Source organism: Hoplias malabaricus, chromosome 2 (genome assembly GCF_029633855.1).
Source record: "Hoplias malabaricus isolate fHopMal1 chromosome 2, fHopMal1.hap1, whole genome shotgun sequence".
NCBI classification, from domain to species: Eukaryota; Metazoa; Chordata; class Actinopteri; order Characiformes; family Erythrinidae; genus Hoplias; species Hoplias malabaricus.
In genome coordinates this window covers 64,735,192-64,758,379 of record NC_089801.1, presented here as the reverse complement: position 1 = coordinate 64,758,379, position 23,188 = coordinate 64,735,192, and the positions used below count along the sequence as shown (strand labels likewise).

Here is a 23,188-nt window from a genome sequence, read left to right as displayed (position 1 = left end):
AATGTTTTATTTTTGTCTCGCCAGAAAAAAATAATAAAAACGTGGCGCACTGAATTTTGAGTTTGGATTAGCCATGTTAGAAGCGTTTTAAATTATCACTTTTTTGCAATAATAATATCCACACTGTATATTTTTACAATTTTAACATAAAAATACATTAATGTAGCTTAAATTATTTTCATGAAATATATTTTTAACTTTTACATTTTTGATATATTTTTACTTGGACTAATGGTCGCTGCCTTTTAAACGTTTATGCGTTACTTTCTGCGGCCTGAAGGTGGCAACATTGCCTTATATAATGACTTGCTTGGCATGGCGACACCTGATTGGTCAGAGGCATCGTTCGTCTGGTTTGTGATTGGTCGATGCTGAGGGCCTGAGCTGTGACGCTATCTGTGGTCCGTTAGCCGCGTTCAGACGCTGTTGGACAGGAGTAAGTTCTCTCGCATGACTCTGTGGTGCGGAAAAGCGAGTGTTTATGTGCTTGTTCAGTGTTTGCAAGGGTCCAGGGTCACATGCCTGCTTTTCTGAGTGCTTTGCTGTCACCCAGGTTCATTCAGCCGAGCGCAGTTTGGCCTGCTTTGTGTTTATTTCTCGCTTTAGTGGGCCTAAGCCCCCTTTGCCCTTGGAGCTCTTATATAAGGTAACTGAATGTCAGAGAGAGTAGCTGTGAATGGAGTGAATGGCTCGCAAAGCTTCTGGCTGTGATGCTATATTCACTGTAGTAATAGTAGTAGATGTTGTTTACTTTTCCCATACTGTGATTATAGATAAGCTATAGCCTTATAGAACTATGCACCAACACTATGAACACATTCAGAACGGCATTTATAGACCACCTCTAGTGAATATTAAGTGTTTAATCTGGTTGACATGTCCATATGATGTTGTTTATATGTTAGAAGATATACACAGAGCAAAATAAGTCATTAACTCTTTTTAAGCTTCACAACACAATTCCTAGACATTTTAAACTTTGATGGAGGAAGTAAGGCTACGTAAAGAAACCATTTCACAAATGAACTTTGGTTGTCAATGTGTCTAATGTCTGTTGGCCACTAGATTATGCTCCTTAGAAGACTTTCAGCTTGACCCTGACACCACTAAACGGTAGAAGAATCACAGAAGCTTTGTAGAAGTTACTGTATGACTGAAAATAGCCTTTGTCATCTCATATTACAATCAGTGCTGAGGACTGAGCTAGCTTTAGTCCTTAAAAACAAATGATACTCAAGACTGCAGCACTTAAATGTTCTCATGTTCTAGGTAGTGTATCTCCAGATATTTCACAAACCGCCATTTGTAACTTCACATACTTTAAAGTGCACACTTTGTGGAAATATGTTCAGGTAGGCACAGCTTGTGGACTCAATAGAAATGCATGAAACAAAATGGGACTGTGTGGAGCAGCTGGGCTTAAGGTCACCTTGCTCAATTCCAGTCCCAGTACTGGGCTGTGGAGCAGTGGATCAGCCTTTTCTGGAGTGGCATTCCAGCCAATACCTCTGGGATGAGCTGGAGAGGTGTTTCTGATCCTGAGATAATCATCCACAGTACCTGGCCTCCCTAAAGCTGTCCCGGCTGATGGCCACCTTTTCCTCTTATTCACCTGGGCCAGTTTATTCATGGTGACTGGAAGAAATAGTGGAACATAGTTTTCAAATAGTGCCACAGATTCGTGCCTGGATTGAGATCTGGATTTTGACTTGGCTGTTGTACAGTAGAACATACTTTTTTTGTTGTTCAAGTACTCTGCTTTTTTTCATTTTTATTTTTGGCCTGGGCAATGGGATCATTCTTGTGCTGAAAGCCTAATTTTTAAGTAAAGCAAGATGTCTTTCTGTATCTCTTTGTATTTGGTGCTTTCATCATCATTCTCAGCGCTGCAGTGACACTGATGTAGTGTGTGCTGTGCTAGTACAAGTGGATCAGACACAGCAGTGCTGCTAGAGTTATAAGCTCCTCAGTGTAACAGCTGGACTAAGAATTATCCACCGACCAAAAACATCCACAGCGTCCTGTGTCACTGATGAAGGACTAGAGTATGACTACCACAAACTGTGCAGCGACAAACAAGCTGCTGTCTCTGACGTTACATCTACAAAGTGGACCAATGAGGGAGGAGTGTCTCACAGAGTGGACAGTGAGAAGACACAGGGTTTCAAAATTTGAGCAGCACTGCTGTGTCTGATCCACTCGTACCAGCACAACACACACTAACACACCACCACCACGTCAGTGTCACTGCACTGTTGTTGACTAGAATGATCCACCATCCTAATCATACCTGCTCTGGGGTCCTGTGATGGTGCTGAATAATGAAGAACGATATGAGATAGGGCTGACAAATTATGCAGAGAATCAGCTGGACTACGGTCTGTAATTGTAGAACAATAAAGTGCTCTTGTGTGATCAGTGGAGCTGAGAGAATGGACAGTGAGTGATTGGTGTGTAACTATATTAAATATTAAGTTCAAGACCCGATAACCTTTAACAGCTTGTTTTAGGTAAGAGAACAGTTACTGATGAGACTTGGTACACTGGACATATGTTGACAAAGATAGAGATACTCCGGGACATTAGCGGCTGCGTTCACTCATACGCTGCCTAAGATTTACTCAGAGTCTTTACCTAGGGTCTAGCGGTTCTGGCTGTTTGCATTCACACAAACTGCTCCACCAGGTAAACTCGGTGCATGTGTGAAAGTGTTTCTAGTGTAAACATTTACACAGAGTACATATTCAGTACTTTTAGGTGGGGATCACAAGCAGTATTTCATATTCCTGACTTGCATTTAGATATTTTGTGGTGGTTGTTTTTCTGTATTGTTTTTCAGAATTCTGTAATGAAAGCTCAAATATATTCACCTCTGTCTGGAGAAGAGAATGTAATGTACCTTTAGCGAACACGACAAGACTTTATAATCATCTCCAGGAGAGGTGAATATAGTTAAGCTTTTCTTACAGAATTGTGTTAAAAACACACAGAATGAAAAAAAACAAAATAGAAGTTTTGGTGATGGAATATTGCTCATGTTCCCAACCCAAAAGTACTGACTGTTTATGCTTGAGGGTACCACCAGAGTGACAGTTTTTCTGAGGGTGTCTCGTGCTGAGGGGCTGCCGGGCTGTGTCCCAAACCGCGCAGCGAACCTGACCCCAGCCACATCCAGAGAAAAGCGTGTGAAGAGTGGGGCGTGCTTTTTGGACTTTGTGTGTGTGTGTGTGTGTGTGTGTTTGTGAGGGAGTGAGTGAGTGGGAGGGGAGCTGGGGTCCGTGGAGCGCGTTAAAACAACACGACTTTAAGGAGAAGTCTGTCAACATTTCGTGAACCCTTCGCTGCTGAAAACCTCTCGAGTCGCGAGTTTTTAAGGCGGTATCTCTGTCCGAGGACACCCAGAGGTTCGCACACTTAAAGCGCAGATACCAGGCTGTTCCACCATGTCGTTTGTGGCTGGTGAGTGTTGTTTTTAGTGAGTGTTTGCTTCAGTTTGTAGACGGGGGTTTAAAGTGGACGTGACTGGAGGGTGTTTTCATTTAATTTAACAGCACTGTTTTGCATTTGCTTTCATGACACTTTTTTTCCTAGCATCGTTGTACAGTCTCTGTCTCTCACTCACACACACACACACACCAACCATCATTATACTGAAGGATTTAGTGATGCTGTCAGTTACACTGTAGATCAGTGGTTAACCATAACCTGTAAGGGAACATTGCCCAAATCAAATTCTCCACATTTCTGTGTGATGAAGCCTTTAAGATGTAAATAAGGTCATTCAGAGAGGAGCACTAGGTACGATTTGGGTTTGTCGCACCTGGGTTTAATGCATTGTACAGCACTGTACTGCAATCAGTGGGGAGCGGGAGGAAGTGGGGTGGTTTATAAGCCTCCTCCATGGCTTATAAATGGCAATGGCAGAGGCCCCTTCTCCATATTACATCTCAGTGAAGCATCTCAGTGATTTTGAAGCCATCGTTTTAAGGCAAAATATTGCTCAGTGTTCCTTTAATATGACAAGCGTGAGCACTGTTCACAGCGGTGGTGACTGGAGAAGAAGGTTATGAGGAATGTGCTGCCGTGCATAAGTTGTACAACCTTTAAATGAATGTTTAATGTCTCCCTCTAGTCATCTGTCAACATGCAATTAATCCCAATGTAAATTTGACCTGATTGGTTCTGCAGGTTTGTTATGTAAGAAACCTTGGGTTCCTGAATTCGCCCCCGTCTGAGAACACTGCAGTTTCAAAGTGAAAATGAAAATCCCTGGTGTTGACAGTTTATTCTTGCATGATATATCTTCTAGTGCATAAACACCACCACGCAGACATGCTAACACTTGATTTTCACTGGAGGGGAGTCTTTAAAAATGAATGATGCTAGTGCAGTGCAAGTATTTAAATTTTTTTCGTCATCTCTCTGTTTTTGCTAGAGTTGAATCGAGGTTGTCTGCACGCCGGTATGACAGAGTTCCAGGAGAAGCTGAGGCAGCAGCATGAGAAGTCCATGCACAAAGAGCTGGAGAAGCTCCTCTCCACAACCAAGGGAGCAGAGGCTGAGGTAAAAGACAGTGGCATTTATTTAGGCCACAGTAGAAACAGCAAGGCTTAATCAGAGTGGCATAGAGAGTAATTACAATATTATACAGCTACCAGATTAATCTGTTTACTCTTTTTGTATACGGCAGCTGCTACAATTCTGTATTTTTCAACTCTGAAGTTCTCTACCGCCCTGCACCTGCCCACTTAGCTCATGTGAATATTATAGGCCATGTATGGGTGTCATAAATCTGTATTTCAGCTTGTGAGAATGATTGTGTTGATCACCTGAGCCTTACAGAGGTTCTCAAAATGGACTTCGGGGACCGCCACATAGTCCACATTTTTGCTGCAGAACATTACAACACATTAACAGAGCATTATTGATTCATTTTTAAATTGAAGTAATAAAATTTACATTGCCCCCCACCCCCTCATACTAATACTCCCTGGTACACAGCTCTACCTCCTGGTCTTTAAAGATGTATTACTGCTTTGTCAATACAGGCTGCACTTATGAAGCACGCTTGGTAATAGGAGCGAAAGGAAACAGTTAAATTACATTTTGGCAGAGAACAGGAAGCGGCTGCAGTGGTTCAAGGCTCATCTGCTTCTCCTCTGTAATCGTATTAATTAGGACATCAAAGACCAAACCTGACTTTTTATCAGAATATGAGTCAGAACTGAATTGAAGGACACTGAGGAAAATTAACAAAGGCAGAGTAAAGGGTCTGAGGAAGGAAGTCAGGAACTCGTGATGTGTTCAGTAAAAACATGCCGACTACAGAAAAGTGCCCAGCTTTAATCACTTCACACAAACTCATTCCCTTTGGATTTTCCCCACCTATCAGGTGACTGATCCGTCCATCTTTCATCTAATCTAATACACATAGTCAGCAAAGGTGTGTTAACAAGTTTCCCAAGTATCGAGATTTAACTCAAAAATGCACAGCTCTGTAGACGAGTTCTGACAACTCTGAAGCTGATTTTCCTGGAGCTATACTTTTAGCAAATCTATTGGTTTTAGTTAAAGAAATATTGCACTTTCAACACTGAAGTGTAATGTTCAAGTCTAATAGTGAGTGTCGATAGGACTTTGATACTGTGCAAATTATTAAACTACAATTGCACAAACTCTTGTCTTACAAACAGTCCTCAGTTCATTCATTGTCTGTAAGCACTTATCCAGTTCAGGGTCACGGTGGGTCCGGAACCTACCCGGAATCACTGGGCACAAAGTGAGAACACATCCTGGAGGGGGCTCCAGTCCTTCACAGGGCCATGCACACCCTCTGAAGGACTCGCATTCTCACTCGCCAGTCCGCCTACCAATGTGTGTTTTTGGACCGTGCAAGGAAACCGGAGGAAACCCAAACTCCTCACAGACAGTCACCCGGAGGAAACCCACGCAGACACAGGGAGAACACACCACACTCCTCACAGACAGTCACCCGGAGGAAACCCACGCAGACTAAGGGAGAACACACCACACTCCTCACAGACAGTCACCCGGAGGAAACCCACACAGACACAGGGAGAACACACCAAACTCCTCACAGACAGTCACCCGGAGGAAACCCACACAGACACAGGGAGAACACACCACACTCCTCACAGACAGTCACCCGGAGGAAACCCACACAGACACAGGGAGAACACACCAAACTCCTCACAGACAGTCACCCGGAGGAAACCCACACAGACACAGGTAGAACACACCAAACTCCTCACAGACAGTCACCCGGAGTGGGACTCGAACCCACAACCTCCAGGTCCCAGGTTAAATGACATTGACGTTTCATTGTCCTATAAAGTCACCATTTTGGAGACGGCACACTACATGATCCTCATTGGCTTTCATTTCTTTCCTAACAAGTTAGTGCTTTTCATAATTGCATTTCTTTAGTGCACGAAGCACAGGCTCAAATGAACTGAGTAGGTGTTTATCTGACCACTACCGATCATCCATCAGGCTTTTTAATACAAACCGCATTTCTCCAGCAGCAGCAAGAACCATAATTAAAGCAAGTTTTCCCCAGAGGTAACTATAGCTTAATTACACTCAAACCATGCTACAACACAAGACTGGAGTCATTATCAGGGAGGTTAGAGGTGAGAGGATTAACTATATGAAAATGGCGATGAACATGGCAGTCTGGGCTGTAATTACAGAGTCTGAGTTCATTACGCTTCAGGCACTGCAGAGTTAGTTGGAAATAGGGTGAGTTTATTTAGCAGCAGTGACTTTATGTAGCAGCAGTTAGATAGATATGAAAATGCAGCAGGGTCAGCTCCACTTAGAGGAACCATGAGTTTATAAAATAAGGAACTTTAAAAGAAGATTAAACTTTATCTTCAAACTAAGAGGCTTAGTTTCTTAGCTGTAGATCACATCTTTATGATTATAAATATACAGCCATTCAGTATTAACCAGCACCACCCTGTCTCTTCATGATATGGATTGTTTTTCCTGTGTGAGGACAGTGTGTAGCTGAGCTGTTTCTGTAGGACTTGCAGGATACGCATTAAACACCATGCTGTTCCTGGCTGTGGGGTAGCTGTTAAAATCGGGCTGATGGTAAAATTTAGTCTAGGTTTCCATCGGTTCATCTCAGACTGCTTTAAGAACAAGGCTCAATATTCAGCCAGTCACAACAGATGCATACATCAGTCTTAAACGATGCAGTAAATAGACGGCCTGTTTAATCCTGTGGGAGAGGGAGGGGTTTGTGGCACATAGACCCACCAATATGTTATAAACAGAATTCAGGGTAAAACAAATTCAAGAAAAATGTGGACTATGAGTCATGTAACTACAGCACTGCCCTAAGCTTCACAATTACGTGCAGTAGCTGAGATGACATTATGAGCGTTTGTCTCTGTGTGTTATTGCCCTCAGTGCTCCAGGAAGGATTTTGAAGGATTTAAGCAGCTGTTCCACAGGTTCCTGCAGGTGAAAGGGCCATCAGTGGACTGGGCAAAAATCAACAGACCTCCTGAGGATTCGGTGAGATACACACACACACACACACATACACACACACACACGCAGAGTTACATAACTACTTAATGAGAGAAAAGGGGACAGTGTGGAGTTTCATCTTGAAGTGATTAAAGATCCCAACATGGATGTTGGGTGTAGTAAGACTGTGAGCTGAGTGCTTTTCTGGGCAAGCTGGGCCTCAGAGAGAGAGAGAGAGAGACACACACACACCCATATCAACACACACTCTCCTCCTGACAGAGTGTTACTGGGAGATTGTTTGAAAGCAAGGGGCACAGGGTGTACGTTTAAAAGAGAGTTTGAAGGTAAGGAGGGGGAAGTAAAGTAGAAATAGAAACAGAGGCAGAGAGGTAGCGTGAGTGAACAGAGTGGGGGGAGATTGATATAATAGAGTATAGAGTGGCCAGGCTGAATAAGACACTGGGTGTCTGTGCCTCTTTGTGTGCGTGAGTGTGTGTATTTTCTAAGATTGTCATTTAAACCACAGAAAAATAGTTGTAACCCCCAGGAGCAACACAATAACAGATTGTTCCTAACTTGGTTACATTGCTTTTTAAAAAGCTCTACAATACTGAGTGTAAGAATATCAGCTCCATGGACTGGTGAGGCCTAGCGTCAGTGAGACTGCAACACCCCCCCACCCCCCACCCCACCCCTCGTTCAATAAACTATGAACACAACTGAAAAGTTGACAAAACAGTTTGGAAGAATGGGCTATTGGACAAATTGAATATTCTCACGTTCTGAAGTTATATTTAACATTAAAGTTAAAAAAAGGGGTCTCAGTGTTCATTACAAGCTGTTGAATGTGCATCATCCACCACATCCTTGTCTGTAGTGTGTGTGTGTGTGTGTGTGTGTGTGTGTGTGTGTGTGTGTGTCCAGCATGGTGTGTGTAAATGGTCACCTCGGTCTCTGACATTTCAATTCCCAGATCTCACAAACACATACACACACACACACACACACACACACACACACACAAGACCAGACTATGAATAGACTGACCCCTCTAGCATTCAGAGAGAGAGAGAGAGAGAGAGAGAGATGTACAGGAAAAGAGAACCAAGGCTTAGGAGGTTTCTGTCATTGACTGACATTTCTTTCACCTGGGCACCAGTTGTCCCTGTCGGGTCACCGGGGTCCAAAGCAGTTCATTACAATTCATGCCTTATTTCACATGGTGTATTCAGTATTATATATATTCTGTGCTTTAACACACACTATTTCACTTACAGAGTAGCAAAAAAGCTTTAAATAGTTATAGTTCCTGGTGCCCACACAATCCCACTGTACCAGAGTCAGTATATCTGATATATGTTTCACTTATATACACAATAAAATGCAGCTTTGCTTCAGTGGTTGCTCAGCTACAGAGAGGCTGGATCTATCTATCTATCTATCTATCTATCTATCTATCTATCTATCTATCTATCTATCTTTCTATCTGTCTGTCTGTCTGTCTGTCTGTCTGTCTAGTTTTTATTCATTCATTCATTCATTCATTCATTCATTCATTCATTCATTCATTTAGGCTGGAGAATGTGGCAAATAAGTTGTCTTTCTGAAGCTAAAAATGCTGAAGAACACTTCTGTGCTGTGAATAACATGATGATCAGTGACACTCTACAGAGTTACAGTCTGCCAAATCACTGCTATGATGTCATTTGCCATGGCTCACTTGATCTCATTTTCTTCCCAACTAGCCTTGCGTGTGAGTTGTGCGTGTGTGTGAGTGTGAGTGTGAGGTTCTGTGTCTGTGTGTGTGTGTGTGTGTGTATGTGTGTGTAAGAGAGATAGAGAGAGTGAGGGTCTGTGTGTGTGTGTGTGAGAGAGAGAGAGAGAGAGAGATGGAGAGAGATAGAGAGAGTGAGGGTCTCTGTGTGTGTGTGTGTGTATGTGTGTGAGTGAGAGAGTAAGGTCTGTGTGTGTGGGTCTGTGTGACTGATTTTGGCAGCGGTCTCAGGGACGTTGTGTATTGTCACGTGGGTAGAAGCACATTCATGAACTGTGAGGAATTTGAAAGCTGATATTCAGACAGCGATTTTACACTTTGAAATTTTCCTAAGGTCACCTTGGAGGTGACCTTTACATTGAGCAGAGTTATGAGGAGTAATTGTGTGTCTGAACAGACCCCAGTAAACTCTGAGACACACTCTTTCCTGTGGCTTTTTACAGAAATCTATGGGCATTTAATGTTTTACTGTTGATGCTGTGGAGAATGAGGCTCCCACAGGGACAGTTAAAGGAACACTAAGTAATATTTTTACCTTGAAATTATTAATTCATTCATTCATTATCTGTAACTGCTTATCCAATTCAGGGTCGCGGTGGGTCCAGAGCCTACCCGGAATCATTGGGCGCAAGGCGGGAATACACCCTGGAGGGGGCACCAGTCCTTCACAGGGCAACACAGACCGACAGACACATGCACTCACACACTCACACCTACGGACACTTTTGAGTCGCTAATCCACCCACCAACGTGTGTTTTTGGACCAAGGGAGGAAACCGGAGCACCCAGAGGAAACCCACGCGGACACGGGGAGAACACACTAACTCCACACAGACAGTCACCCGGAGCGGGACTCGAACCCACACCTTGAAATTAAAGCTTCATTATCATTATGATGCTTCCCTGAGCTGTAAAATGGAGAATAGCACCTGCGTTGTTGCTACTTTGGGCTCAGCACTGCAGAAACTACACTATGTAACTTTTTTAGAAGGGTAGGAAACCATCCACCATTTTACAGATTTCTGTAAAAGAGCATTAAACCCTGTAACTATAGAGGGAGGTCAGGTGCAAAAATACCAAATCTTAACTAGTGTTACTTTAATTCACTGAAGTGTGAAAGATATTTTCATATGATTTTTGATTCACTGGGACTCATCCTTTAGCTGTTAATAAGGATATTTCTGTTTCTAGTTTCATACAAGTTATGGTTGACCTAATGCTGGACAATAATTCTATATCAATATATGTTGCAATATAAAATAATATGACAAGATTCAATAAGATACTGAGCTGCTTTTTAATTTATTCCCAATCTGTGGGTGTTTAAAGAGAACAGACTACTGTGTTTTTTTCCAAAAGTAAATTTGGCTTTGATCTTAACACTTTCCAGTTTATTTTGACCATTTGATGAACCAAACTACGCAGCTTCACTCTAAAACTGCATCATCAGATATATAACACAAGTTTGGTTTTCTGTATTTTCGTGACAGTGTATGGACATTGATCCCGCTGTTATTTAACTTGGTCAAACACTGGTGGGGTGAAGGCCAGCTTTTATCCTACTCCTGTTTACAGTGTTTATGGTCTTACCAAACCCAAAGGACCTTTTTATAAATGTGTGGGGTTTTATTTTGTGTCTGTGTGCATGTGTGTATCTGTGTGTGCGTCTGTAATGTGTGTGTGTGTGTGTGTGTGTGTGCCTGTGGCAGGATTGTGATGCTCCTTGGTGATCAGATTGATTTCTCAATGCACTTTTTAATTGTGTGATTAACTTTTTAAATCAAATATAAAAGTACATCAATTTGAATACAAACTGTGACTAAAGGAAAAAGTGTACACAGTAGTGGAATATGGACAAAAATGCTTTTTATTTTTACACTTTATACCAGTGTGTGAACTTTATATCCACAAAGAAAAAAATACTTTATTGAACTGTTATTTTCAGCTGCTTTGTTCAGTCACATCACTGAATTTGGAGCTTTCGTATATGATTATAGACAAGAAAAGAGAACGGCACCTAACTAAAATCAGATTTTTACTGATAGTAGCTGAATGTTTTAATGTTTTTGACTGCTTTTCCGAAAGGTTATTCAGTACTTCAGTAGTGTTACAGGTTTTGTAATGTTTTTAACAGTCGCATTATTTCACTCAAGTCTCTTTTTAAAGTCAGTTTATTTTATTTAACAGATATTTGTGTACAGATTTAGCCAACGCTGACCAGCTCTGCCTCAGTGGGTGAGGTGAATAATGTAGGCCATTTCGCTAATTACAATGTTTTTAGCATGTATGCTAGCAAGCTGAATGTTGCCTCAACTAGAAATGTAGCTTTTCTTTTCTTTATACAAGTTTCTGTGTAACTGAAGAATTACTCATCTCCAGTTTCCTGTACATCTCTCTCTCTCTCTCTCTCTCTCTCTCTATCTCATATTCATTCATTCAATCCCTTTACCCCGTTCCCTCTCCCTCTTTCCTTTTTTGACACTGAGCCCAGCCATGCAGCACAAGGCCAAAAGTTCAGAATCTGTGCCTTGGTATCTGGGCAGCAGTAAGCATTTTAAATGAGCAACAGAGAAACTGAATCCAGGGTTTTGGCAAAATCTCACATTCCAACTTCTGTATCTAAGATATACACACTGACACAGGGGCTGTTCAGCTGAACAGTTTAGCTAAATTAGCATGCGAAGGAAAGCAAATCCAACCCCTTACCCCAAAAATGACAAACAAAGATATATATTGTTTAGAGAGTTTGCTTCCTTAATACAACCAAAATTCCAAATACGTTGGGACACCCTGTAAATGCACGTAAATAGAAACAGAATTCAATGATTTGCAAAACTCAAAGACCCATCATTTATTCGCTATGGAACATAGACACTTTACAATTTCGTCAAAAAGTTAACTTGTTTAAAACTTGATGGCAGCAAAGCATCTAGAAGACTTTAGGACAGGGGCAACTAAAGGCTGGAAAAGTAAGTGGTACTAATAAAGAACAGCTGGAGGAGCAGTCTGCAACTAAGTCACATGACTGAGTTTAGCAAATTTTAGAACATCCAAACTTTTTAGGTTTTTGGAATTGTGATTATGATAAAAATGTAGGCTTTATTTTACAATGGGTATTTTCACAGAGCTTGTTTACAGAATTCCAGATCCTAGCTCCAAGTGAGCACTGCTCAGGCAACAGTGGAATAAAACACTCCCACAGACCATGAGGAAGAAACCTAAAGTGCAACCAAAACACAAACGTGTTACCAATCCTCCTCTTGTCGACACCTGAATAAAACAAGAAACAAAGAACAGTTTATAAACAAAGAGCAGACAAAATAAAGAACTGTGGAGTTCCAGTGAGTGTAGAGAACTCTGTACAGCCATGTTTTGAATATGTTATCCCTAGATGTGTTCGTTTAAGCTAAGTTTAAGCTAACACAGCTATGCATTTACAAGGAATTGGAGCCATAAGCTTCCATTATGTTTTAGCTACATTAGCCTTATAGCTATATTGCAAAACGAAAGAAACTGGACCTGATTTCTGAACTGATGTATGTAATAACACCAACCTGCCTTCCTCTCTCAGATCCAGCCCTATGAGCGGATCAGGGCGAAGGGTTTGCCGGGGGATATTGCATCCTCTCTGAATAAGCTGGCCGTGGTGAAGCTGAATGGAGGACTGGGCACCAGTATGGGCTGCAAAGGCCCGAAGAGTCTGATTAGCGTTCGCAGTGAGAACACCTTCCTGGATCTGACTGTGCAGCAGATTGAGGTACAGTATTTAAGGATCGTATCTGTGTCCACTCTGCAAAAACATACCAAGTGTTTGGACAGTGTTTGCTTGAATATCATTAACTAAGAATAGATGTTTTAAGTTATGGTTGGTTGTAGAGTTAAATTATACATTTACATTTATTCAGTGCATTTATAACATCTGCCAAGCATGAGGAATACTCTTGGGTATTCCTGGGTATAATACTGATTTTCTTTTGGCTTTTACGGGTTATTCAAAACTGAATATTATCAAGAAATATGGGCAGCTTTTATTAATGTTTTTATTTATACAGCCGCTGGTTTTTTTCCTTATTAGAAAAATAGTAATATTGTTTGGGACTAATCATAAGGTCTAGCTAATCTGTAGGTAAGGAGAGTCCAAACTCTGTCCTGAAGAGCCAAGGTATTGCTCTATCACATCTGTTTCCACTCAAATCATCCAGTGTTTTAAAGCAGGGAAACAATAAGCTGCTTTGCAGCGTTGTGGCCCTCAGTGGAAATGAGAGGAAAACCACCTGTAAACTCTTCCGTTTATTTTAGGCTCGATATTTTAGAGATGTTTTCTGCATTTATGAATTCACAACTAGTCTGTTCTGTAGAATGTTGGTTTAGAACTGTTTTCATAATCAACACCAGCATTTTATAGTGTACAGTTTTTCTTTTAATGAACTGTCACAGAAAGAATGATGTAGTTATTTTTTCTGCTCAGACATTTTTGTAATCACTTTGTCTGCAGTTATCTTCTGGATTTTATGTGAGCAGAACTGAATTTGGCAAATAAATCAAATCAAATTAAACTGAATTAAATATGGGTGAGTAGCTCAATGACCTCAGAGCGAGGCCCCTTGAGGATTCCCTTGAAATTTGGATGTCTAAGGCATCACCTGGACTTGAACCTGTCCTCTCTAAGTGATAGGGCCAAAGCCTAGTCCTAAATATCTGACATGCCCTCAGTTCTGAGTAGAAAGTAGCTCAGGCTGTTTGGAGCAACTAACATCTAATAAATTGCATTACTGTATTTTTGCATTGTAAATGCTGTAAATTGCATCAATATATACTGAATACTTATTCTGGCATATGATTATTTTTTAAACCATGTGGGCAGGTTTTAAAATGCAGAATGTACAGGGTGGGCCATTTATATGAATACACCTTGGTGGGCCATTTATATGGAACACCTTACATCATGGCGGCCATTTTGAAGTCAGCTCAATAAGTTTGATGTGTCACATGACCCTCTTCCCATTGAAAAAAACAAAAGTTGGATCCAAAATGGAATTTCACAAGCAAAACATGGTGTGCTGTAGATCAGTTTCAGCATTTGTAATATTTTTTAACGTAGAATTTAGAGTGGCACCATTTAGTGTGTGATCTACATGCGAGAACTTGCTACAGAGTTGTGTACATGTGGTGTATATTTAAGAATGTAGAATAATTATAAAATACTGCATATTATTGCGTTAAAGGATTTCACATATCCAGAATTCCCCGCAAACACCGACATATCTGAGCTTTGAGTCAGTGTGCGACTGCTTTTGCGTGATACCTGGAAAATTATAAAACATTCTCCCTCATTTCTACTAAAACATTCTCCCTTCCAGCGTTAGAATGTTTATCCTATTCATGTTTGGAGCGATGGAGTGTCATTTTTAGTGTTCTGTGGGCTTTTTAAAATGCTGCGTTTCATAGGGTTTGCAGCAGTGAAGTGCTGTGTTCAGAGCTTAGTCAGGTTTTGTGGACTTTTACGGGTCAAGGATGTGTTTACTCAAGCTTTTTGAAAGTGTGTTTCTCTCTGAAAAGTCCCGTTTTATCAGCCTCTTGCTGATGTGATGGTCTTTATTTGCGTTTGGAGTCTGTAGTTAAAATGTTCCTGCTGTGTCATTGACCATTGAACTCACAGTTGCATAACTCTTTTATTTGGTGTTAAACATATTTCAACTTTCCAAACAGACATATTTTAGCTTGGAGAATGTATTGTATGTTTGCGTTTACAAATATGACAAATATGTCATGTTTGCATAAGTGGGGCACATTGTCACTTAATTGTGTACTATATTCTGTAACGCAAGTTTGTTACAGAACAGTGTGGTTACTGGTCTATATAGGCCTTAATGGTGTAAGACAGTGGTGTCCAAACTTTCTTCAAAGGAGGCTGAACTGGATCAAGAAAGAATCTCTCTTTCCAAGTATATTATTCATAAATAATTTATAACAGTGTATTCAAAACATTCATTTATTATCTGTAAGCGCTTATCCAGTTCAGGGTCGCGGTGGGTCCAGAGCCTACCTGGAATCATTGGGAGCAAGGCACTCACACACTCTGACACTTTTGAGTCACCAATCCACCTACAAACGTGTGTTCTGGAGGAAACCGGAGCACTCAGAGGAAACCCACGCGGACACAGGGAAAACACACCAACTCCTCACAGACAGTCACCCGGAGCGGGAATCGAACCCACAACCTCCAGGTCCCAGGAGCTGTGTGACTGCGTCACCTGTATTCAAAATATGAAAAACACAAATTTACAAACCAGTTTTGTAAATCTTTATTTACTACTGATACTACATGGTGGCGCAGCAGGTAGTTTTTATTGTTTTATTATATAATATGAATAGTTTGAATAATTTTAATTATGTTTTCTTTTATTAAACTATTTTAATTTTTTTTAATTCTTTTCATGTATTTTTTTTGTTCTTGTTCTAAATTTTAGCTGCTTTTTACTCTTTCTGTTGTCTCTGTAAAACACTTTGAATTGTCCTTGTGTATGAAAGGTGCTCTGTAAATAAACTTATAGGATTGTTATATGCCTATAGTGTGATAAGCATCCTGACCAATCAGAGCCAAGCTAATCCAGATGAGTCCATCCATGTTCTGATTGGAGTTATAACAACACATCAGCAATTTATTCAAATCATGCAGCTCTAGATATTGTTCAGTGTTTTTGCACAAAGTAGTTTATAATTTCAAAAAAATATGTGTATGTGTGTGTGTGTGTGTGTGTGTTTGTGTGACTCTCTGCAGCATTTGAATAAGACATATAATGCAGATGTTCCTCTGGTGCTGATGAACAGCTTTAACACTGATGAAGACACCAAGAAGATCCTGCAGAAATACACTCATCACCGAGTGAAAATACACACATTCAACCAAAGCAGGTACACACTCACACACACAAACACACACACTTTTTATCACATTTCTCACCTTCCATTTCCTCCTTGTGCATTTTCCTGAGTCTGTTTAATTCACCAAAGCTCAGGGATCGTCTTCTTCTCCCTCACTCTTCTGTCTCAGTGTCTCTCGCCCTCTCAGTGAAGAACAACAGATGGTGCTTACTTGAGATGTTTTACAGATGTTTCTTTAAAGTTGCTTTGATCCACTTCAGTCTGAAGTCTGTTGATCATTTCTCTCTAGAAATCTGTGGATCCACTTCAAATATGGTGTCCTTATGTTGACTTCTGTATGATCCCTGTCTCTCTCTATTCCTTTTTGCCTCTTTCCTCTCTTCCTTATTATTTCTTTGTTTCTTTCAACTAGTTTTCTTTTATCTGTTTAATTTTTACCGTCTACTCTGTTCCCAATCTTTTTCTGTCTTGTCTTCTCTTTGTGTTCCTGAAATTCACATTCTCTGTCTCTCTCTCTCTCTCTCTCTCTCTCTCTCTCTCTCTCTCTCTCTCTGTCTCTCTCTCTCTCTCTTGCTCTCACTCGCTCATTTTTTTTCTCTGTGCAGATATCCAAGGATAAATAAAGAGTCTCTGCTGCCAGTGGCGACCAGTATGGGTCTAGAGGGTGAGAACTGTGAGGCGTGGTACCCTCCAGGTCACGGAGACATCTACGCCAGCTTCTGTAACTCAGGTCTGCTGGATAAGCTGATCTCTGAAGGGAAGGAGTACATCTTTGTCTCCAACATTGATAACCTGGGGGCTACAGTGGACCTCCACATCCTCAATCACCTGATGAGCCAACCTGCCGATAGACGCTGTGAGTTTGTCATGGAGGTGACGGACAAAACGCGAGCAGACGTCAAGGTGAGGATGGGAGGGGTTTAACCCTGTGGCCTTATTCTATTAATGTTTGTGAAAGACCTTTATTTCCCAACTGTAGGCCAACTGTGGTGGAGGACTTTTATTATGTACTCTACCTGTATTTTCTCATGTTTAATAATAAAACACATGTGCCTGCAAATGCCTGGACAGTACACATGGCAACCCACTACAATAATCGGTAACATTATGGTCTGTCTAATAAATGATTTAAAAGGATTAGGTGTGATAGACGAGGATGAAGATGAGGCTGAGGTAGCTCAGAGACCTTTCACTCAGGAATAAGTGGTGGGGCACATGGAGATTTAGTTATAACTTTACACCCTGGCTATCATTAATAAAATTCTTGTAATATATTGGGATGCGCATATCTATTTATGATTTATTTCACTGATAGTAAGGATTTCCTTTGTTCCCCTGCACCGCTCCAAACTAAGAAACCTGATTACTCTCTAATTAAAGTGTATATATGAGTTTATTTACTCTGTAGTTCAGTTCAGTTCTGTTTTATATCTTCGAACCGGTTCACTTTGGCTGCAGTAACTCTGTAATGGGAAGTGTCTGTGTTTCAGGGTGGCACTCTGATCCAGTATGATAATAAACTGAGGCTCTTGGAGATTGCTCAGGTCCCCAAAGCACATGTCGACGAGTTCAAATCCGTCACCAAGTTCAAGATCTTTAACACCAACAACCTGTGGATCAGCCTTCCCGCCATAAAGAGACTGCAAGAGGGGAACACCCTGGACTTGGAGATCATCGTCAACCCAAAGGTAAAGAGCAATATGCAGCACACAACACACACCTCTACACACAGTTCAACTACTGTAGGAGACTCTGCCAACACTGGGGAAACAAGTATTCACAACCCTTGGTTTTTCTTATTCAAGGGAGCAATCAGTCATTTTCTTCAGTGAATTTTCTTCAAATCCTTCACAATTAAGGCATTTAGCAGATGCTCTGATCAACTTAAAATGTGTTTTGTCCTTTTACTCAGAGAACACACTCTCACAGTGCAGATAGGACTGGAGTTTAAATTTCGATTGCTCTGTGCTCAGTCGTTGTTAGCCCCCTCACAATGTGATTTGCTCTCAATGAAACACCACACACTTTCAGATGTCACACACCCAACCAACAGCCAGCCATAAAGAGAGTAGCCGGTATATGAGATCCAGGAGGAAGGAGAAGATAATGAATATGTGCATATTTTCAGAGCAAGAGGAAACTAGAAGAGTATATTATTACTGATAATGAGAAAAAATATCTAAATTACATCAACAGTGGTAAGTATCAATCAAAGTGTTATTGGCCTACAGTCAGAGACAAGGTTTTGTGAAGTCACAATGGCTCCATTTCGCGGGGGATCGTGCCGGGTTGAGTCAAGCTGATACCACACAGTGGAAAAGCACCAATATTTTCTTTCCCATTTGCAGAGCTAGGGCTGCATACAAACACTGGAGCTTTTTCCTGCATGTAAATAGTGAGGACATATTCTATGAATTTTATTAAAAGTGTATTAAATTATCATTGTGAACATAGACTTTAATAACAATAGTTAATATTAATTATCAACGTGGCCGGTATAATCATCATATTATCATCAAGCACAAAGACAAAAAGATGTTTGATGTAATATATTTATTAAAACTAGAAGAGCACTTGTGGGAACGCTGTTCTTTCAACCCAGATGTAACCACCCCTCTCTCTTCCCACACTGCTCTGCTCTTTTAGGCCACTGCAAACTCTAGAAATCTGAGCTCCTTGAAGCTTCTCAATATGTGGTCTACATCAGCTGGAGCTGGAGTTCCTCCCTCTCTGCCTCTATCTGCTTCTTCTCCTTGTTCACCTGGGCCCAGGCCTGCTCCAGCTCCTCCACACTGAGCTCACTTCTGTTTCTCCATTTACAATTCCTGCGAAGTGTCCTCTCTCTCTTTCCACCATCCTTCCCTTTCTGCTGCCACTTCTTCCAGCAGCTGGGCCTTCTCTTTCTCTTTCTCGAGCTCCAACAGCTCCTTCTCCTGCTCAAATTGTATCTCAATCTTGTCTGTCTCTTCTCTGAGGCAACCCGGGTATGCATTGCTTTCGGACTGACACAACTTCTCCAGGTCTTCAATTTCTTTAATCCAGCCCATTATGGGCTATGCACTATGCACATCATACCTGCACCTGTGGTGGTTCTGTAGGATCCTGGTGAATAAAGTAGAACATAAAGGGGGCTGACATTTATAGAGCACAGTCTGTTATTGTAGAACTGCAAAGTGCACCTATATGCGCTGTGTCCAAAAATGTGCCCTATTAACTACATAGTGCACTATTTTGGGATTGTGTCTGAAAACACAGTGGACAATTTTCAGTGCCCTCAAATCCCACAGTGCACTGCAAAATACAGTGTACAACCCTTTGACCCTTGTATATAGGCCATAATCCACTGCAGTGTTTGGTAAAAACCCACATGCACCTCGCAGTGTCTGAAGTCATTCACAACCCTCCTGAATTCAGTTCCCTGTAATAGTGCTCTGTGTAGTAAGTAATATAGCGAATAGGGAGCCATTTTGGACACGATGATCGGTGGTCAGTGGAGCTGATCAAATGGACACTGGCTGTGGGAGGTGGTTTTAAAGTTTTGGCTGAGCGTTAATGAAACTGCGCCATGTTGGTGAAGCTCAATACTGTAAATGGGTGTGTTCTCCACTGCTGGAGAAGAAGTGATCACAGTGAAGACTGACCCCAGGGACCCAGAGCTGATTAACACTGTATAGACACCCAGCATCAACCCCACCCCAGCCCCCACAACATCGCAGTGACTGAGGTTCTGGTGGTGGCTGGAGATTGTTGGGTTCTGGTCTTTCTTCTGAACTAAGATCTACTTTATTGTCAGTATCAGCTGGCTTTATCGAAAGTCTGAGTGATTTCGGGTCCAGAGCCTACCCGAAATCACTGGGCGCAATGCAGGAACACACCCTGAAGGCGGCACCAGTCCTTCACAGGGTGACAATCCACCTACCAACGTGTGTCTTTGGAAACCCACACGGACACGGGAAGAACACACCAAACTCCTCACAGACAGTCACCTGGAGCTGAACTCAACCCCACAACCTCTAGGTCCCTGGAGCTGAGTGACTGTGACACTACCTGCTGCGCCTCGGCGCTACCCACCCCTAATTCTATGCATTGCATGCTTTAAAGAGACTTTTGTGTTTAATAAACACCCCATTTCACTATATTAACCTGTGTCTTATGAGAAACTGTGTTTGTGATGTGTATTTTTTCCTCTCCAGACACTAGATGGCGGTCTGAACGTGATCCAGTTGGAGACAGCTGTGGGAGCAGCTATTAAGAGCTTCGACAACGCGCTGGGCATTAATGTCCCTCGTAGCCGCTTCCTGCCTGTCAAGACCAGTTCAGACCTCCTGCTGGTCATGTCCAACTTGTACAGCCTGGATGCAGGCTCTCTGACCATGAGCGAGAAAAGGGAGTTCCCCACCACACCCCATGTCAAACTGGGCAGCTCTTTCACCAAGGTAGATGAGAGCTCAGCTGGGCAGACTGCACAACACTAGCACCTTAACATTAATATGGGTGGCTCACAAGTGGCATGGATGTATGAGGGCTGTTAGTGTTCTCCTCCAAGCATGTTGAGCTCCAGTGACAGTTTGGTAGCACTGATGGGAGGAGTTTCTGCGAACAGGTGTCACTAGCAACAACAGAACTGATAAACTTCTGGGTATTTTTCTCTTGCCGTCTTGATGTGGTTAATATCAATGGCATGTTATTTATTTTATATCAGATTTTAGATTTAAATGGTTGAGAATGGGATTTACACAAACTGTATCAGAGCTGTATCATAATTAATACCATCTTTATTAGTGACAAAATAGTGTCAAGTAATTATTTTCACAGCTGTTTTATGTACAAAATTATTACAAATGGAAACTATTAGTATTTTAAAAAGTATGTTTACGTCTTAGATGTAATAATTAAGTGTGTGTGTGTTTGTGTCTAGGTTCAGGATTTCCTGCGGAGGTTTGAGAGTATCCCAGACATGCTGGAGCTAGATCACCTCACTGTGTCGGGAGACGTCACTTTTGGAAAACAAGTTGCTTTAAAGGTAAATAGATAAACAGAGAGAGAGAGAGAGAAAGGGAGGGATATAGGGAGACTGAGCTTCCCCAATCCAATCATTTGTTTTGAAAAGGTGTAACACAAGCTAATTATAGCACACTCAAAACACACATCTGAAAATATTAAAAATAACTAAAAGCTGTAACTAAGCTTTGAAGTAGATGATTCCAATAGTGGTGTACTAAAAATATTTGCAAAAATTACTACATGTCAAGATATGTAAGAAAGCATTGGACACTATAAAGGTTATCAGACAATTTGCATTGAAATTGGACCCATTTTGGCGCTTTTGGGGATAAGATGAAGTGAATAATGGATGCATTGTTCTGTGTTTTGATTTTTTTTTTTATCATATTTAGTATCGTTTACAAGTTTTCCCTCATGTTCCAGGGCACAGTGATAATCATCGCTAATCATGGAGATCGGATCGACATTCCGGCTGGAGCGATGCTGGAGAACAAGATTGTTTCCGGAAATCTGCGCATCCTGGACCATTGATGCCTTTCTACACACAAGCACACACTGAACACCAATCACACACATACTGCCTCTTACTGCTTCTCACATATAACCTTCATCCAGCGTGTTCACTGTTACAGTCTATCCGTCTATGTCTTTGTGTGGGTGAATTTAGTACAGTATTAGTGTTTAGCCATCTATATGCGTGCATTCATATAAACATGGAAATATGTGTGCACCTACATACACTCTGATTCAAAGTTTGTAGACACCTGTATCCTTTTATGCCTCGACCATTGCTGTGAGGGTGTGGGTTGATTAGCTCTGGATCACTAACCCCACTCATCGCAAGGGTATGGAGATCATTAGAACACAGTTCATCTGCTCCACAGCCCAATGCTGAGGGATTCCGTCTCCTTTGGCTAACGCCTGGCATTTGTCAAGGTGACTTCAGGCTCATGTGTAGCTGCTCCAGAGCTCCCCACTCTATTTCTCAATGCATTTATATGGAAGCTGTGTGCACAGTAGAGGAATTCACTAATAAGGTGATGTCTAAAAATATTTGGACGTGTGTCCCTGCGTGTTCACATTTTCCTAAGGCATCCATTTCTCAACAAATGACAATCACATTTAGTATCAAGTGCCCTTTATGCTGCAGGGCAGATATATTTTTACATTAAACCTCTCTTCGAATGTACTCTCAGTTATTTCGCTGTATCTGGTCCTGCTCCAGTGAACACATTAAAGAGAAACTGATTTGTGAAGCAGGATCAGGTGTGGTTATGAATGGGAATGTAGCAGGGGAAGGCTGTCCTCAGGTCAGTGATTACAGGCTCAGGTTAGGCTGTTTTTGTGTGTTTGAAGGCCCTGGAGGTTACGTTACGTTGGATGGTCTGGATGGATTTTTTTCTGGATGCAATTAAAGTGCAATATGCAATTACAATGTTATCTGTTTTTACCATTTATTTAAAGACGCAAGGGATTCTCTTTCACTCACTCTCACACATTTAGCAGTCACCAGGTTCTCCACAAGGAGTGCCCAATGACACTCTGGGCCTTTATTAAATATATGTCTCTTTTCTATTAGTAACATACATTTTAGCTACATTTTTTGTGGATGCATATTTGAGACATGGTGTCTGGCATTTAGTTTTATCAGTGTTTCAGTGGAGATAGGCTAACAATTTATGGAAGCATCCCAGGTTATTAACAATGTACAGACTGCAAATCCTAACACTTTCCTCAAGCCCTGTCGAGACATTTAAGTCACCTCAGACTTGATTAAACATTTAAAAGTACATTAGCATGGCCACAAACAGGAGCAGCTGTCATTCATTCTAAAGCCTGAATCTTCTCTGAACGTTTGTCTATTTTATTAGTAAAGATACAACCTTAAGTAGTAAGTAAGCAAAAAACCAAAAGTATTTTGACTAATAGGCGATTTAAGGGAAAGGTGTTGGCATAAGCTGTTTACATTAATTTTGCTGAACTATTCCTTTAAGTGTTAGTTAGTTTAAACAGACCCAA

General features: G+C 41.3%; 1 protein-coding gene across 2 annotated transcripts; it reads left to right on the top strand.

The window, feature by feature from the left end:
- Positions 1-518: 518 nt before the first annotated feature.
- Positions 519-22,596, top strand: ugp2a (UDP-glucose pyrophosphorylase 2a). Of its 2 annotated transcripts, none has more exons than XM_066659809.1 (10): positions 519-646; positions 4,436-4,563; positions 7,441-7,548; positions 12,852-13,037; positions 16,062-16,195; positions 16,771-17,068; positions 17,656-17,853; positions 20,359-20,601; positions 21,084-21,188; positions 21,593-22,596. In XM_066659809.1, the coding sequence occupies exons 2-10, from the start codon at positions 4,465-4,467 to the stop codon at positions 21,698-21,700; spliced, it is 1,479 nt and encodes a 492-aa protein (XP_066515906.1). In that variant the 5' UTR covers positions 519-646; positions 4,436-4,464; the 3' UTR covers positions 21,701-22,596. The 2 variants fall into 2 exon arrangements, with proteins under 2 accessions (XP_066515906.1, XP_066515903.1); XM_066659806.1 differs by lacking the exon at positions 519-646 and adding an exon at positions 3,252-3,459.
- The last annotated feature ends 592 nt before the right edge of the window (positions 22,597-23,188 follow it).